Genomic DNA, 17,614 nt, shown 5'->3' on the forward strand with positions numbered 1-17,614 from the left:
CAGGGCCTTGATGTGCTGCTTAAATAATTAATCCATTAATAAAACAACCATTAATCACAACAGTGAGCTAAGATTCTGCCGTGTCACATCCCTTGATTTTGACTCCATCCTGAAGCCTGTAATCTCCACCCTACAAACCTGTCTCTCATTCTGCATGACTTTTTCACCGTCAGGGAAAAGGGCAGAAAAAGACAGGAACACACAAAGGTTGCCTCTGTGCCATAAACCATGCCAAAAGGCGAACGACACAGATCTGATTCTAACATCACAAACAAGCCATGGTTGGTTTCACCTCATTAAGGCTAGCTGGGGAATTGGCACAATTTGCAACCCCCTTGTGTTTTTTGGGAGGTACCATGTTTGTACCTCCCAAGCGAACATAAAAGCAAAAAGTTATATGATTATATGAACAAGTCAAACTTAATGTGTAGTTGACAAGCAAGAGAATAAGTACAAGCAGTCCTCATTTAACAACCGTTCAAAGTTACAACAGTTGAAAAACAACAATTTTGGTACCATTCCTCACATTTATGACCATCGCACCATCCTGCTGTCACGTAATCACCATTTGGGCACTTCACAACCAGCACACATTTACAACCATTTCAATGTCCTGCAATCACATGATCCCCATTCAGGAGTTTTGCAACCATTGCGCATTTATGACCGTCCCAGCATCCCACGTTTACATGATCACCATTTGCGTGCTTCGCAACCAGCTTGTGACAAGCAGAGTGAATAGAGAAGGCGGAAGTAAAATCGTAAGTTGCGGTCACATGATGCCTCGCTTAATGACCAGCAAGCTTAGCGATGGAGTTACTGGTCCAAATTGTGGTCATTAACGAGGACTACCTCTGTGTGTGTGTGTGTGTGTGTGTGTGTGTGTGTGTGTGTTTCAGCTTGGGTGTTCTCGGATCCATAAGAGATATGGGCTATGGTATCCACAGAGCCCATCTCTCATGGATAAAGACCATCTTCATATGGGATTTTTCAAAAACTAGGAGAATCGTGATCCGATGGGGAATTTGAATCCACCCCTCCAACACTGATCACTCTGTTGTCCTATTTTATTGTCCGAGAAGGAAAAAGGGGACAGTTAAATGTTGCTTTCCAGCACCTATGCTTCAGTGAGGCTCCAAGATTTTGGCCTCACCCCAGGGCCTTCCCTAGAGGGCTCTCCCATTAAACCAATTCATTTGGGAGTCAAGCGCCCTGTAAATGTAATAAATCATGATTACAGTTTCCATTTTCTCTTCCCCTTTCCAACCAGATGGGCTCAAGAAACGTCATTCACCCAAGAGGAGGAAACCAAGTCCGATCTGATAAGGAAATGGGGCCATTATCTTCTCATGAATATTAGGTGGCAGTTTCTGTAGGAGCTCTTCAGCCTCAAAATTAACCCCCTTCCCAACGTGGCTATGAGTAATGCAACTACGGGCACATAAACAGGTTTGGAATTGCAAAAGGGTTTGTTTCACATTCAGAAAGGGTGTTTCCAGATTTTTTTCCCCCTCAGCATGTGAATAAGGAGGAACTGGATGCAAACGGAATATTCAGCAGCGCTTTATAAATTCTCCAAGCTCTTTGCTTCCTCAATTCGCTTTGCTCTTCGACTCGATCGTCACTCTGAGCGGGTAAGTCCCTGTGCCCGTTTCCGCAGCCTGCGCATCGATGGGCTCGCGAGCTTAAATTCAGTTTTATTTCAGTTTGAACGCGAACGAAGGTTGCAATCTTGGAGGAGGAAGGAAGCCCAGTTATAGAAAACTGGGTTATTGGGTAATCTACAGTAGAATTGACTGTGGCTTTCTGAGTCTTTAGTGGGCATTTTAGTGGGCATTTAGTGGGCATCTTTTCCCTTTATGTTTACACACCGGGAGAAACAATGATGATGAACTGGATGGATTTATTGATGGTGTTTATAGAGCTGTGTTTCTCAACCTTGGCCACTTTAAGACGGGTAGACTTCAACTCCCAGAATTCCCTAGCCAGCCATGTTGGCTGGGGAATTCTGGGAGTTGAAGTCTCCCTGTCTTAAAATTGCCAAGTTTGAGAAACACTGTTATAAAGGATTGTCTTCTGAACCAAGGATAAATAGAATGAATGAATGAATGAATGAATGAATGAATGAATGAATGAATGAATGAATGAATGAATGAATGGTGGTGATTTTGGTTAAACACAGACAAAAATAATCCTACCTGAGAATAGATTGTTTAGGTTTATGAATGTAGGAGTTGGTGATTGGCCTGAACTGGATTATAATAATAGGTACAAACAACTTGGGTTAACTTGGTTACAGAACGTTAGGTTGCTGGATGAGCCCCCATCGATTCGCCGAAAAAGCAGAGAAAACCCACTGTAAGCAGGGTTGCCACTAACTCAATCTAATTTATAGGGTGAGTTTTTTTGCAGACCAAGCTTAATTGCTTGCAGTTCTGGAAGTGGGACAATTCCAGCCTCCGATGGTCGGGTTATTTCCAAAGGAATCAAATGGTGGGCAGACCAGTCTAGTCAGGAGTAACAGTCCAAGATCTCAGATGAAATGATCTTGATCAGGAGGCATTTTCACGTTGCAATGCAAGAATTCCAGCCCGTCCCTTCCAGCCCAGTGGGGCATCGATGTAGAAGGTGTCAATGTTTCTTCTCCCTGTGTTTACGATGAAAAAGGAAGGGAACTTGCTTCTTTGGGGAAGGGGGGCCCATTCACCGTCATCCCCATCAGGGTGGAAAGCAGTGAGATGCGGGAGAGCAGATCCCCCATGTTCAGGGGCAGTCTACCTCCAAGGGAAGCAGGGAGGCCCTGGGCAGGCCAGAGGGGACCTGATTACTAGCATAACCCTTTCTGATGATGTGGGTGATGATTGAAACATCAAGGCAATGTTCTCTCGTCTTCCTTCCAGGTTTCTTGAAATCCACCGAGATGTCCTACCTGAATCAACAGTGCAAACAGCCCTGCCCAATCCCTCCCCAATGCAAAAAGACCATTCCCCCTCCCGAGCAGTGCTGCCCCCCGCCTCAGCAGTACTGCCCCCCTCCCCAGAAGTGCTGCCCCCCTCCCCAGCAGTGCTGCCCCCCTCCCCAGCAGTGCTGCCCCCCTCCCCAGCAATGTTGCCCCCAGCAGCAGGACCAAGATCCAAAATGCTGCTAAGGGGTCATTGAGGGTCATGTCAGCACCAGAAGGGGGAACGAGGAAAGAGAAGATCCGGCTCTTGACTTCCAGCCTCAACCGTGGTCCAACTCGGAAGTATACTTGCTGTTGGGAGCTCACCAAGAAAAGAAGATCTGGGAATTGATGTGTTAAGAAACATCCATGCCCCTCCACCAATCTGAAACCTATCCCAGCCACCAAGGGCCCGTGCTGTTGGAAAACTTTGCAGCCAAAATGCTCCAGAGGCAACCAGCATTCAACACAAGGAGTTCCAAGAAGTACCAGTTTTGTCATCCTTAATTATGTAAAACATCTCATCTCTTCCCCTTCTGGTCCCTTGCCCTGCGCTCTGCTTGTCCGTTGGCAAAACATTATTAAATTGCATGAATTAGCTGACATTGGAAAGTTGTCTCTTATTTGGTCCTTTGTTTCAGTGCATGTGGGTGTGGGTGGGTGTGGGTATGGGTGTGGAGAGGAAGATCAAGAGCACAACTGTGGCACGGTAGTGTGGACTACTGGCCAGGTTTGAGACAGCAACTTCTGACATTCCTATTTAATCAAGCCTTTCTCAAAGCCACCAGAGCTAGAATCATGCTTGATTTATACAATGAGAGCTTCAGGAAGTATGAAGATACTTGATACTCCAAGATCTTTGGAGAAGATCTCAGGTTCGAGCTGAACCATCAGAGAAATCTCTGTTGGCTAGGTGGAAATTTGGTTGCTCTCCTATCCCAATTTCTGGGTCTGTGCTCATACTGTGAAAGGTTATCAAACAAGCTGTGGTCACACACCACGTGTGAAGCCATACAATCATTCCCCACCACCACCACCACCACAGGACAGCCTCTACAGAGGTCTCAACATCTCCACAACTTCTGAAGGAGAGGTCATGCTTGTGCTGAAGCCATGTCTTGAGGCAGAGGTGGGATGGAAGAGGACCAGTAAAGTGAGATGGAATCCTAGCAAGACAGAGACCTTGTAGATCATGGTTTCTGGGGGTGGAACTTGAGGAGTTTTCTTAATAGGGTTGCAATCCTTCAAAAAAACATTAAAATTGTCAATAGAGACCACCGTGTCATTGCACCTAGAAGTTACTGTCTCCAGCTTTGTTTGAGATAACAGCTGCATCCTTTCCTGGATGGAGGTTGCAAAGCAATTGAGGTTCACACACTAGTAACCTCATGTTTAGACTACTGCAGTGTGCCACTTGTGGGGCAGCCCTTGAACTCAGAGTAGAAATGGAAGCTGGGGCTACCTGTGGGCAGCAAGTTTTGGATCTCCACTGGTGATAGACGTGTTACTTTCTGTTGACAGGTTGCCTGTTAGCTACTAAAGTCCTGCTTTTGATATAGAAGGCCCTTAAAAACTTGGTATCAGGATAAGGGATGGAATGGGTGGATCACTGAGATCAGAAATGGAAGACTTGTTATACATCTATGCCAAAATATATGGAACATTTCTCTGTGGTCACTCCTGTGCATACTGTCTCTGGTGGCTTCTACATTCAGGAATGCTGTGACCTTGACATTACTGCACTTTTTCCTCACTTCTCGAAGACTTCTCCTTTGATCCAGACCTTCTTCATGATGGTGGGATTCATCGATTTTCTTTCTGCTTTAGTTCTTCTTCCCCCACTGCCCTTTTATTGTGTATTCTGTTCTTTTTCATTTGTTGGTATTTTACATTTTATCACTGCTTCAAGGGAACTTTCTACAGGGGGAAGTAGAAGTAGATATTACATAACAGCAACAACGAGAAGAAGCAAGTATCGTGGTTATGGAATCCAGCCTCCAGTTAAGTGAGTTGTGTGTTACATTACACAGTTCGCACCATAGCTGGTCATATATGGAACTCTCACTTCAAATTGGACCTGGACATATTTTGGTAGATAATGCAACTTGCTCCTGATAGCAGTCTTGGTGTTGGATCAACTCTAAGTTCTGATTGTTCTCTGGATATAGGCAGCACTTCCCAGGTATTTACTCGAGACTGCTAAAACATGGTAGAGGGTTCATCCCGCCTCGTGTGTTTTATGGTGAATGGTATGTAATATAATGCTTTGTTTTTTGTGCTTCAGGAATGTCTTTAAGATAAGGAACAAAACATCTCCTGTTGCTTTTAAGTCAGCACAGGCAGAAATTGCACAGCACAGCACAGAACTGCAGAAAATACAATCGAAGGTGAAGGAAAAGCAGATGGCACTTCCCAGTATCTGGTCAGAGAACAAATTGGTTAGCAGAGTTCTCTTTTTATAGTCTGTTTGTAAAAAAGAGGAGCAGAAGGAAAGTAATGGCATCTGTGGGTTGGGCAGAAGAGATTTAAGTGTGGAACACTGCTAGCCTTATCTGGAGAGCTATTTGCGAGATCAAAGCAAGACAAGAACTGGGAATATGTTTTACGGGTCTGATTTTTGCATGAGGCCCAAACTCCACAATTTCTGGATGTGGCTGGGCCTTAGGAACTACCACGGATGGCCTAGAAGATTAGACTATGCGTGCAACTTGGACGTTTTGTGACTGGCGGACAAGATGAACCCTCTGGGATGGTGAATTGTGGTCCGCTATCGCTAAACTTTTTAAAGAATTGTCCACTGTTGCTTTCCTCATCCAGTATCATTTCAATATCCTGCAACAAGAGGAATGTGTGTGTGTGTGTGTGTGTGTATTTGAAATTAGCTGGTTCATTCAGGCTGAATTCTCCTAGCCAAGAATTTTTACACTTTTTTAAATAGTCATTATTAAGTAATATGTATCTGGATGTGTTCCATATCCACACACACAGACACACACACACAGAGCTATTCTTTGCACCCCCATTTAGAGAGAATATCTTAGATTGCAAGCATATATACTTACCTGGGATTGATGATTGATTGATTGATTGATTGATTGATTGATTGATTGATTGATTCATTCATTCATTCATTCATTCATTCATTCATTCATTCAAATGTATTAGCCACCCAACTCCTGGGGAATAGATTTTACTAATCGCTGTTTCAATCTTTTTGAATAAAATTCCCCAAAGCTTGTCTTGCTGTTTCTAAGACTCTTTAAAATTTTGAACTAGAGGATACCAATTGGCTATTTCTATTTATACTCAGTTACAGAACACTGGGCATTAAATTTAATTTTAGTTTCCCAACAGTTCTTAATGATGGAGCAGGCAAACCTTATCTTCCGATACTTTTTTGTTAATGGATTGTAGAAGACGGAAAAAGATAAAATAGTGTTGGAAAGAAAGCAAATGTGGGATGGTTTCCTTGAAAATAAATATAAATATATGTATATATTAATACAAACTTCTGACTATTTGCAAATTGAACCCAAGGAATGAAGAAGGAAGCCAAACAGGCTGAAATTTCAAATCAGGAATTTTACACCCTACATAATGTTTGGAAAAAATTAGCTTTAGAAATTTTTGGCTTTATTTCACATGATTGTTTCACTCACACATCCCTCCTTCAACATACGTATCATTATAAAAAGCCCAACAAAATTTGAAGAGACAGCTCCTTGTCCTTCATATGGACTAACTGCTTTGCGAAAGTGTGTGTTTTGGGGAAAATAGGGTTTTCACTGTTTTCAGTGCCCATGAAAATGGCATTGATCGCTCCACCATTGCTCCAAATAGGCTGACACAAAGCTCGAAGTGAGACCTCCAAGATGATGCGGCCGCCTCCGTGTGCAATTTGCTCAGATAGCATTGCAACGGCAGGACGGCAGCTCCTGAGCATAAGCAGAGTGCTATTCCCTATGAAGGTATAGAAAAGCACTTTCGAAAGAGAAAGAAATAAATGCAGTTAACACACTGGGCAAACTTATCCTTCCACTCTTTCAAGAGGGTGGTTCTAATGCTTGAGAAGAAACACGGTAAAAACTCTTGCAAATCGACAAATTTGGAACCAGGTTTTATTTCCAGCCTTACCTTGGCTTGGTCCCCAATTTTATGACATCCTCCCTCCCTCCCGTGACATCATGGCCTCTTCGCCAGCCTCCAAGCAGGTCCATTCAAATCTCCATTCAACAACAATTTTGTATCTGGCCGACCTTCCAGGAGGACAATAAGGTTGTCCTCTGGGAGATACCATGTGCAAGAAAAAGCAGGTGGGGGCAATGTTAGAAAGGGGGGCTGGATATGTAATATTCTGCATTTTTTTTTTTTTTAGAAAAGTCTTTCTTCTCCCCTCCCTCCCCTCCCAACACATTCTCCTTCCAAACATTTTCCAGAGATCGTTCCTGCTTGATCTATGTTCTTCTAGTGGGGTTTGTTAATCCTGTAAGAGAAAAGATAAAGGTGGGTGCCCAATTTCCATGGATCGAAACCTTTTAACATTTCACCCAATGTTTCACTGGAGAAACTTTGAAATTGGCTCCCTCCCTCTGTGGGGTTCTCACTTTTTCTTTTTAACTAGAGTCTTAGTCAAGAGTATTTTTTCACTCCCATTTCGGTGAGCTGATGCACAAATTCATAATTTTTTTCTCTTTCTTTCCAATGTTCTTGCAATGCTGGGTTAAGTAACATAGGGAAATGTTGCTCCATCTTTTTCAGGAAATATTCTGGCTTGCATTCCCAGGAATGCTATGTAGGTCAGAAGAGAGTTATAGTTCAGCTCTGGCACATCTCTGGAGTTTGCCATCCTGGTCTCGCATTCAACACTTGCGTGCAAAACTGTGTCGTGAAGAAAAGGTCCCTGCCAAACATGCAAAAATTCAGTGTATGATGGGTCGATACGGAGGGCAGAGGGAACGGCCTTGAAGAACAGGAGGAACAGCTGCTAACAAGGCAATGATTAGATAAGAGGAACTTGAGCCCAGCCCCGAAAAGTAACTTGAGAAAACGCCTTAAGCCTGGTATACCTTGTTGGGCTGGCAGTCAGATCTTCTATTTTTCTTTCCAACGCGTCAATGACACGGAAATCTGGCAGTAGTCACGGAGGGTTAAGAGTATGCAAATACACGTTTCCATGCTTTACCTTCTTTCCCGTTCGTGCCACAGGACCGCCTTCAATGCAGTTGAGACGTCAGCTCTTTCTCATTCATCAGTTCCGTATCGGAGTCGTGGAGATGTTTGACTTGCTTGTATTTGTGTGTCTTCTGAAAAGCATACATTTATTTATTTGCTTGTTTAGGTATCACATTTATATAGCTGCCCAAAGCGACTCTGAGCAGCGTGCAACAATTAAAATATTCAAGTGAATAAAAATAGGCATTGTAAAAAGATAAAAAGTTGCTATTAGAATGCAAACAATATTACACCTTTTAAAAAAATAGATTTTAAAATATTACAAACCCCACGGAGAGAACAGAATATTAATTACAGGGGAGCCATCTAAGAATGTCTCCGGTTCCCAAAGACCCCCCCAGGCCTGGTGACCCAACCAGGTCTTCAGAGCCTAATAAAAGAAGGTTGGAAGATGAGTAACTTGGCTCTCACAATTCCACGCTGTCGTTCCTCCTTCGTGGCAGCCACAGCCATTCCAAAAAATCCATGACAGTCCCCTGCATTTAAGGGGTTTAGCGCATCCTGGGTTGAAAATATTTTTTCCCTCCCTTGTTTCTTGCCCATTGAACTCCATGGCCTGCTGAAGGGAAGAATATGGGGCTAAACCCCAAATCCAGAAGAACTCTTGATTTTTTTTTTTTACTTCCTTAAAAGGAAGTATCCAGCCATTGGATTATTTTGGGCCAGGTTTTGGGTACTCAAAGCCCAGGTGATATGACCTGTTTTTTATCTCTGTGGGTATCCTCCTGTCCTGGATTCCCACAACTCGTTGACCTCCTCACGTGAAATTCCCTTTTGGATGAGGTTCATGGGTTTGTACAAATCTATTATTTTCTGAACTCTCACAGCCTCCTTCTTCTGCTTCCTCCCCACCCACCTTCTCTTCTTGCTTGCTTTCTCAACTTCCACCAAACCATCTCTTTGAAAACTCACATTACCTTGCTGGGGGACAACTCCTGCTGGATTAGCTTTTTGAACTCGCTCTTCTTCAACATCTCGGAGTCGTGGGCCTTTTTCCAGACCACCTTAGAGTTGCCCTCAATCATCTCGGTGAAGGCTCGGAACAGGTTGGACATCTTGGAGTGTCTGTCCAGGTTCCTGGTGGGGAGAAAGGATGGATGGAGCCTAAGCACAGGAGCTAGGAGTAAAAGCAAAGGAGGGGTCACCCTAGTCTTCCATCTTCTCACCCCGCATGGAGCAAACAGGCGTCACATCCAGAGCTGAGCCCCGTTCCTGCAACTGGAAAGAGAGAGAGGTGGAGAACTAGAAGACAGAGCCAACATTGACTCATGGCATGACCTGATCATCTTCTATCACATCTCTGGGTGGTGCCCAAGCTTTGGGGATCAATGTGGAGGAACGATACAACCAGTTCTCACCTCTAGAGGCACAAACTCCCTAAGAAGCTCAACCAGTCTTCTCCAAACTCAACATCACTGCCAGGAACTCAACATGTGGGGTTAAGGTGAGCCAACCTGGCCCAGCCCATCTTCCTTCTAAATTCTGGGCATGAGAAGCTTGACCTACTTGAAGAGATGGGCTGTGTTCAAAGGTGGAATGGGTTCAGGCCTGCTGGGCGGTTCAATTTTATGCATTGATTTGGTTACCTGGAGTTTGGGTAATAGCTTTTCTGGGGGGGTGGGGGGCTGGCTAAAAGAACCAGATCAAGAAATTGGAAGTGTGATATTATGTGATATTATTCCAGTTGTCAAGGAACAGTTGTCAGAAATGGCTGATCTATCTGTTTTGGAGAAAGCAAGATTTTCTACTCATGAAACAACACAGCCATATGTGTTGCTACAGCACAGATATTGTGTTATCTTACAATAATATTTTGGACTAATCGTATGATAACAGTGGATTGATGAACAAACCAGTGACTGTGGATAAGTGTAAAAAATAAGGTAGATTTTTTTTCATTCTTTTTTTTTTCTTAGTTTGTATTTTTAGTTGTTTGGGGTCGCCTTTTTTTAAAGTTTCTGCTAAGTCGAAAGGCCGCTTTGGCAACTGTGTCTGTATCAAATTGTTAGAAAAAGAAATAAATAAAAAATAGTCAACCTAAAAAGGTTTGCCAGTTGCTTTAGACACTCTTTTATATTATTATCATGGGGGGGGTATGGTTGCACATCTGTTTCCTGATGCTCCAGACAGGAAGAAGCAAATTCACAAATTCAGAGCACCAAGAGATGCGTGATTCAGAGCTACAACCCAAGACAATGATGGTCTCCATTTTGTTCAGTTCTAGAGGAGAAGTTTACCAATCTTAACCAGCCATCAGAGTTTAATGGAACTGCCATTATTAGACCCTAGACCCTATTTATATTTATTTAGGGCATTTCTACCTTGCTTCCAGAATAATAAACTTAAAACAGTCCCAGCGATATAAGTTCAGGCTGACATTCTGGAAAAAAAAGCACCAAAGAAGGTGGGAAAATATGAGAAAGGGAAGAGGAAAACACAAGAGACGCTTAAAATACAGCTTGTTCGACTTGTATGAATCTGCCAGGGCTTTTGAACGTGGACTTGTTCTCCTAGAAAATGGTAACTATTCTCTTTGAAACCTGATTTTTACAAGGAAAACTGCTTTGGAACTTTGCTAGCTTCCTTTTCAAAACTTCTCTTACTGTATATTGAGTTTCAGACAATACAATCTTCTCAGATTGGGATGTTACCTTTCTACATTTTCACAAGCTACTCTAAGAGGACCTTTGGTCCTGAAAACAGACCTACAAAGGCTGATGAGGAATAAAGGAATAAATTTGAGGACATTATTATTGCATATCAAATCCTAGTATTAATTCTCATGCCTCTACCAGGGCATCTGTTCTTCAGTATATCTCATATTGCGATCCACAGCCCCAGGAATGATCAACGATAATCCTTTGGGCTGATTATTTCCAATCATGGGAGGCTGTGAAGGCAGTATCAAATTCTACCAAACTGCCTAAATTCTTCTCCTTCTCCTCCCTCTGCCACCATTTCTCTGTTCCCACGTCCTACATTTCAGTTCTAAATCAAAGCCAAACATGGCCAGGGACTTACCTAGATCAGTGATGCAGAGGCTCCAGCTTGGCTCAGCAGAATGAATTGCAAACCCCAGATGCATTAAAAGTAGCTTCCTTGGGTTGAGTGTCTAGAAGAGGTGGGTGGTGGATGGAGCTGACCAAACCTGCTTTTCCAATATTGCCCTTGCTCTATTTACCATGTCTTCTTATGGATTGCACCAGGAGAAAGAGCAAGGAACTTGTTGACCTCAAACAGAGGATGCAGAGAATAAACAAATCTTCTCTGACATATTAGAAGAGGAAATAAAACTCTCAGCCACTTCAGTTACCTTTACTTGAAATGACAGCAATACATTTTGGGATGCAAAGAGGAGACTGTTTATTAACTGCAAACCTGATAGTCGCCTGGAGAAATCCATTGAAAACACATTGGTTGAGTAAAGTAAGCTTGCTTTCTCCAATCAATACCTTGACTTGACTTGACTTGACTTGACTTGACTTGACTTGACTTGACTTGACTTGACTTGACTTGACTTGACTTGACTTGATTCATATGCCCTCCAGTCGGTGTCGACTCTTTGCAGCCCCATAAATAGATTTTCTCCATGACGATCTGTCCCTAACCTGGTTTTTCAATGTTTGATTATTTTAAAGAAAAAGGCTGTGAGGGTCATCGTAAAAAAAAATTTATAAACTTCTCCCAATCTTCTCATCTTCTCCCAATCTTCTCATCAGTTAATATACGAAATAAATAATACAGGAGTCCTTGTTTAGCGACCACAATGGGGACCAACAACTTGGTCATTAAGCAAAGTGGTCGCTAAATGAAACAGCAACTCTGCTTAAAATCTCACGTCCATTTTCCTTTGCTTTACAGATCTGCAAAGGTCATAAATGTGAGGATTGGTTGTAAAATTACTTTTTCATCACCGTCATAACTGTGAATGGTTGCAAAATGAGCAGTCACTAAATGAGGACAACCTGTGCTGAAAAAATCCTTTTTTTCCCCCCGAGGATTTTAGGGTACAGTTTACAACAAAACCCCAAAATGTGTGCGTGAAGGAAGAATCAGCACAAGAGTCTTATTTTATTGACAAAAAAATGTGCACACACAAAAAAATGTAAGTCTGTTCTATAGGGGAAAGGTGCTTGCAGGAAGAAAATGTGCTTTAAATGATCCAAAGGGTGGATGTTAGCAGAACTAGGCACAAAACTGTGTATGGATTTTCTGCTCAGGTCTGTTTTCCAGGGTGGAGGGACAAATGTCTAAACTGACCCAGGTCAGATTTGAAAGCAAAATGAGTGGATTATCCCTTTTCACGGTAGACATGCTACATGCCTGCATTATGTACAAATTACTCTTCTGTTTTCTTTTTTAATCTCACATGCCAACAAACCCTGATTTATTCCATGGATTTCCCAGCATGTTTTGGGGGTGACAGACGATACAAGATCAGACTGGGACTGGCTCCAGTTTCCTGAACCCCACACAATTGTGGGGTTCAGGAAACTTCTTGCAAGCAAGAGACTCTCCCATTGTCCAACTCTGTTTACATTTCCTTGCCCTGAAGTTTCACCAGGGCAAATGTGGGTGAAAAGGTGGTTTTAATGAAGCAGTTCGGCGACTCACACACCCTTTTCCTAATTGGGAACTAGCAAGATGAGCCAGACTGTAGTGGAGAAAAACTCAACCAGAGCAAGCTATGGAATTGGCAAGGCCAACCTTGTCGGATCTTGTCTCATCCCATCTGTTGCACCCTTAAAGAAAGGTCTTTATCCCAAAGAAAAAAGGCCACCTACAGATCTCCAAACACCAAGACAACGTTTTCTTTATTTACAATTCTGTGATGGAATGGAATTATGAAGGCCAAGCTCAGGGAGACAAACATTTGATTGATGTCAGGCCTAGCCCAAGGAACTCCAAGAGACCATGCCAATTCAGTCCAGCTATGTTTATTAGCTACAACCTCTAGCAAGAATCTTCCCAGACTGAAACCCCAACTCCCAAAGTCCTCCAGCCACAACAGTGTGAATTCCTCAGGGACGTGCCAGCCTCATCCTCTTGTTCCTCTCACGCGGTTCTGGCGAGCTAAGAAAATGTTTATCTCCCTGAGCTTGGCCTTCATAATTCCATTCCATCACAAATTCAGATTCTCATCCCATTTTGCTTGGTTGCCCTTATAATTACATCATTGATGCAATTCTCTTTCCACCACGTGCTCTACCCAACCAGAAAGAGTGGGGCCATAGTTAAGAGGTGTGGGTTTTTCATCCTAAAAGATACAAGAGGCATCTGACATGCTTGGCACAACAAAACGTGGGCTAAAAATCCCAAAATAATTCATTGAGGTCTGGACAGGCTCGGTGCCACAGAGATGGACTAATTCGGGGAAGGGGGCAGGTTTAAAAAGGAGGATGAAATGGAGTGTCCTGGAAAAGGGGCTCTTGGCAGAAAATGGTCATTCTGCAGCTCAACTCGTCAACTTTCAGTGGCACGCCAAAAGGGAAAATCAGTTTATTTTCTTTATCTGTGAGATTTATTGACCACCGCGATCCAAAACGTAGAAGGAATGCTTGTAGTTTGGCCACTTGGAAATTTCAGCACGGACAAACTCTCCGGGGGATACGAGGTCACTGACATCGCTGTGGGCCAATAATATATATTCTGGTGCCAGGTAGCCAATCTTCACTGAGAAATTAAGGAAACATCTCAGCGCTTTCCAAGCGACATCTTGAGGAGACCTCTCTAGAAAAGAAAAAGAACAGCCCAACGTTTGTTATGGAGTCACAGAAAATATCATCCTGGTCTAGAGAAGGAGAAAGATCTCTGGATGCTGGTTTAGTACAGACCAACTGGAGTGGGAGACAAACGCGTTCCTTCTTGGGTTTGTCCAGATTTCAGTAGAAGAGAATATCTGTAGCTCAGGGTTGAACTGTGGAGTCCTTGGTGCTCTTGAAGATTGGTGATTGGCTTGCAGACGTTTCATGACCCTACTAGGTCACATCACCAGTGCTAGTGAGTGTGGGGTTTGCTCCCTGTTTATAGACCGTGGCTTGTCCTGCAAGTGTATCCAGATTTTGCAGAAATAGGGGCAGCCCAGAAATGGATTTGTCTATAATTTCCAAGCTGGGGAAGCCAGAGATGCATACATTTGAAGAACGGTAATATTATTGGATGGATACATGCATTCCAGACCCAGATTAATCCAAGTGATTTTGCTTTGCTTCACTCAGGTTAGAAAATGTTCTAATCTTCAGGCATCTACACTGTGGGAGAGTGTTTTGTGGCTAGTCATGGCAACGACTTGCGTGCCATTCCTTGGAATGTATTACCAAACGATGTTTTAACTTCTGTCATGAATATTGGTAGCCCACAAGGTGCTCTGGAAGAAACCTGCCCATCCACCATTTAATGAGCCCTCCCACACAGAGCACATGCTCTAAGGGTGAGGCATTGCAGAAACTCTGCTGTCTGTGGTTATGGCTTTCTGGTATTCTGGATTAGCATGATGGGTGTTAGGACCCATTGAGGTTTTCTGGTTGCTCAACTTCTCCAAAGCTTTCTGGTCCTTCAGGGAGGGGGAAAAGGAGATGTCAGGAGGACAAGACAGAGGGCGACTCACTAAACAAGGTGTTCAGCTCATCAGGCCAAACATAACATGAGCTGAAACTCACCTAACTGCAAACAAACTATGGCTTGCACGCTACTTTGTTTAAGGTAGCCACCTTCCAGTTTCTCCCATGATGGAAAGAGAACTTGCATAGAATTATCAAGTTCTTCTCAAATTGAGAGGGCAGGCCTCTTTGGCACTTGGGGGGAAAGAAATCCAAGGCCAGAAGGTTTTGGCCATCATGGTTTAACTTGGTTTTCAATTGTATGTCAATTTTGCTTTTCATGGTGGTTTGGATTCGCTTATTTTTGTATTCTGTTCCCCTCCAAAGTCCCCTCTGATTGAGCTAGGAAGGCATGATAGAAATGTCATAAACAAATAATGCACCAGAATCCTCCCAACAACCCTGTGAGGGAGTTGTGAGCAAGAGAGAGAAAACCACTGCTCTGAGATTACCTGTTGACCTTAGCAGCTGAAATAAACATTTCTCCCCAGTCCAACTGCAACTTTCTTAAGCCACTGTGATCCTTCTCCCCGCCCTTGCTTCCCCTATACTATTATTTGAAGCTTCACATTGAGTTTTAGTGATAACCTGCCCTTAAACATGGAGGTTCTGTGTATTCCCTGTGATTGCTAACTAAGGGTTTTTCTGAAGTTGTGGACAAACTTACCCACAAAAGTGCCAATGAAAGCAATTCCCAGGGAGAGGTCATTGTACCCATAGGTGTGGGATCCTTCGTTGCGCCAACCCCGTCCTTCATACACATATCCATCTTCACCAATCAGGAAACTGGAAGGAAAGAAGGAAGGAAGCGGGGAGGGGCTGTTTTCAATCATTTTTACAAGCCATTTAGGCTTGTATGTATTTTTCATCCAGCTAGATGGTGACTCCTTGGCTGACCTCAGACCATTAAACAAGATCAGACTTGCTTCATAATTGGATGCGAGATCACCAGAAATTATCAGGTTTGTAGGCTAGACTGCGGAGTTGAGCAAAAATTCCAGGAAGAAAGCAATGGCAATCCCCTTCTGTCTCATTGCTCAAAAAAATTAATAATAATAATAATAATAACAACAACATGGGTGTGCATCTCCATTAAATCACTGGGAGTTTCCCTCAGCTCAAGACAGCCTTTACATTTATGGGGAAGGCAGTTAATCAAGTGGGCTAAAGGAAGAAGTTGAACCATTCCCTCACCTGTACGCAATATCACACCACCCTTTGAGGTTCATGTGGAAGTCTTGGATGTTCTTGACTTCCTTACGGCAGTCGGCGTGAGTCCTGCAGGGGTTGCCAGCTGTATGGATGATGACAACGTACTCAGGCGGGACGTCTCTCAAAGGTTGGGAGCAATTGGCCGGCTTGGCTCCCCATTTCGAGGGGGTGATGAGTTGGAAGCAGCCCGTGGCTGGGGAAATGAAAGAAGTGAGGTCTTGCAGGGGCCAACAAGGGCCCAAATTCAAGGGTGCCCCCTAGACTGCTCTACTACCCAGTCTTGACATTCCATCAGCTGACTTGTTTGGGCCAATCAGGGCTCTCTGGCCTTATAAAGCTCCAAGCCCCAGCGGTCGTTCCCATTCTTGACCATTTTCTCTGATGCCAAGAAATTGCTCTATGTTCTTGAGTCTTCAGTGGGGTAGCGGCCTCCCTCCCTCACCCCATCCCACAGGTTGGTTTGGTTTGGTTCATATTCCTCTGAAATTCAACCTGGTTTTTCTCCCTTGCTTAGCAAGAAAGTCAGTTCCTATCAATTTAAGGTCCAAGATGGTTTGGAAACTGACCTTGGTGGAGGACTGATTTTTGACCAAATTTAGCTCTTTGGCTTGGAGGATTCCAGGACTATTGGCCACAAATGTGTGAATCCCACATGCCATGATCATTGTACATGGTAGCTAGATGATGTACGGAACTTCCTCCTCAGGGGTGGTTGGGGAACGCCATTATACGGAGGACTGTACCACATGCCCCTCTCAATACCTGAACAAGCTTTGGGGCTCACCTTGTGACAGAGAGCATAAAATCAAGAACAATATCTGCAATGTAACCATCTTCTCCTGATGCTGGTAGCCCTGAGGCCTTCTGAAAAGAACAAGATGTTTGGAGGTCAAAATTGGTCAAGTATAGCAAGAGCTTTTTGGTTGTCTGATTAGGAATATATCTTCCATATATAACACCACCTTGTCTGATAAATACTTATTTAACACTAATAGTGGGACAACAAAATATCCAGCTTTCTCTGCTGCCTCCCGAAATCTGTTTAATGGTAGGGTTGGCCTGCTAACTTTTTCATTTGTGGTAATTCTATCAAGATAGAGGGTCTGGAGTATGCTGCCCATTATCTTGGCACCTGGTCAAGTTCTCCTGTCACAATCCAAAGTATAGGCTTCGAACTTCAAGCATCTCATGAATTGAGACCAGGTGAACTGAAGGATCACATCATCATGATTATCAATCTGGACATTAGGTTCCTCTTTGGGACCCTGACTCCAGATGCCCCCACCCAGTAAAATCTAGCAAACGGTGGTAGAGAAGAAAGCTTTGCCAGTGGGGGGAACAAGAATGTGGAGGATCTTCACTCAAGAAGCACCCAGCAAGATGGTGTTCCAGTGCCAATGAAGATGTTTTCCTCCATGGAAGGGTATATCCACCTTCCCCAGATGGCTGAACTCCAACCTCTATTATTTCCAACCATCAAGGTTGATGGTGAAGGTTGATAGGTCCAAGAGGACCACTGAGAAATATCTACAGGCATCAGGTGACCTGGGCCCATTTTTGCCTATCCTGACATACAGTTGTGGATCTTCACCTCTCCAAGAAGAGGCTGTAGAGCTGGAAATAGTTCTAG

At 43.5% G+C, this 17,614-nt stretch overlaps 1 protein-coding gene across 1 annotated transcript; it reads right to left on the reverse strand.

Annotated features, from left to right (window-relative positions):
- Positions 1–13,694: 13,694 nt before the first annotated feature.
- LOC103050272 (peptidoglycan recognition protein 3-like) lies at positions 13,695–16,817 on the reverse strand. The gene is made up of 4 exons (XM_025176119.2): positions 16,769–16,817; positions 15,967–16,177; positions 15,440–15,558; positions 13,695–13,903 (listed from the first exon to the last, which is right to left on the reverse strand). Exons 1-4 carry the CDS (start codon positions 16,815–16,817, stop codon positions 13,695–13,697), a joined length of 588 nt encoding a protein of 195 aa, XP_025031887.2.
- Between the last annotated feature and the right edge of the window lie 797 nt (positions 16,818–17,614).

Source organism: Python bivittatus, unplaced genomic scaffold (assembly GCF_059951505.1).
Source record: "Python bivittatus isolate LINGU-HERP-01145 unplaced genomic scaffold, Pbiv_v1 ctg000180_np1212, whole genome shotgun sequence".
Lineage (NCBI taxonomy): Eukaryota > Metazoa > Chordata > Lepidosauria > Squamata > Pythonidae > Python > Python bivittatus.

What these genes read in the sequence shown, in the direction of transcription:
- LOC103050272 (XM_025176119.2), bottom strand. Translation starts at nt 16,817, where the DNA reads ATGGTTACATTGCAGATATTGTTCTTGATTTTATGCTCTCTGTCACAA. An exon ending in TTTATGCTCTCTGTCACAAG is followed by an intron (nt 16,178 to 16,768) that starts GTGAGCCCCAAA and finishes TCATTTCCCCAG; the next exon opens with CCACGGGCTGCTTCCAACTC. An exon ending in TTTCATTGGCACTTTTGTGG is followed by an intron (nt 13,904 to 15,439) that starts GTAAGTTTGTCC and finishes TTTCTTTTCTAG; the next exon opens with AGAGGTCTCCTCAAGATGTC.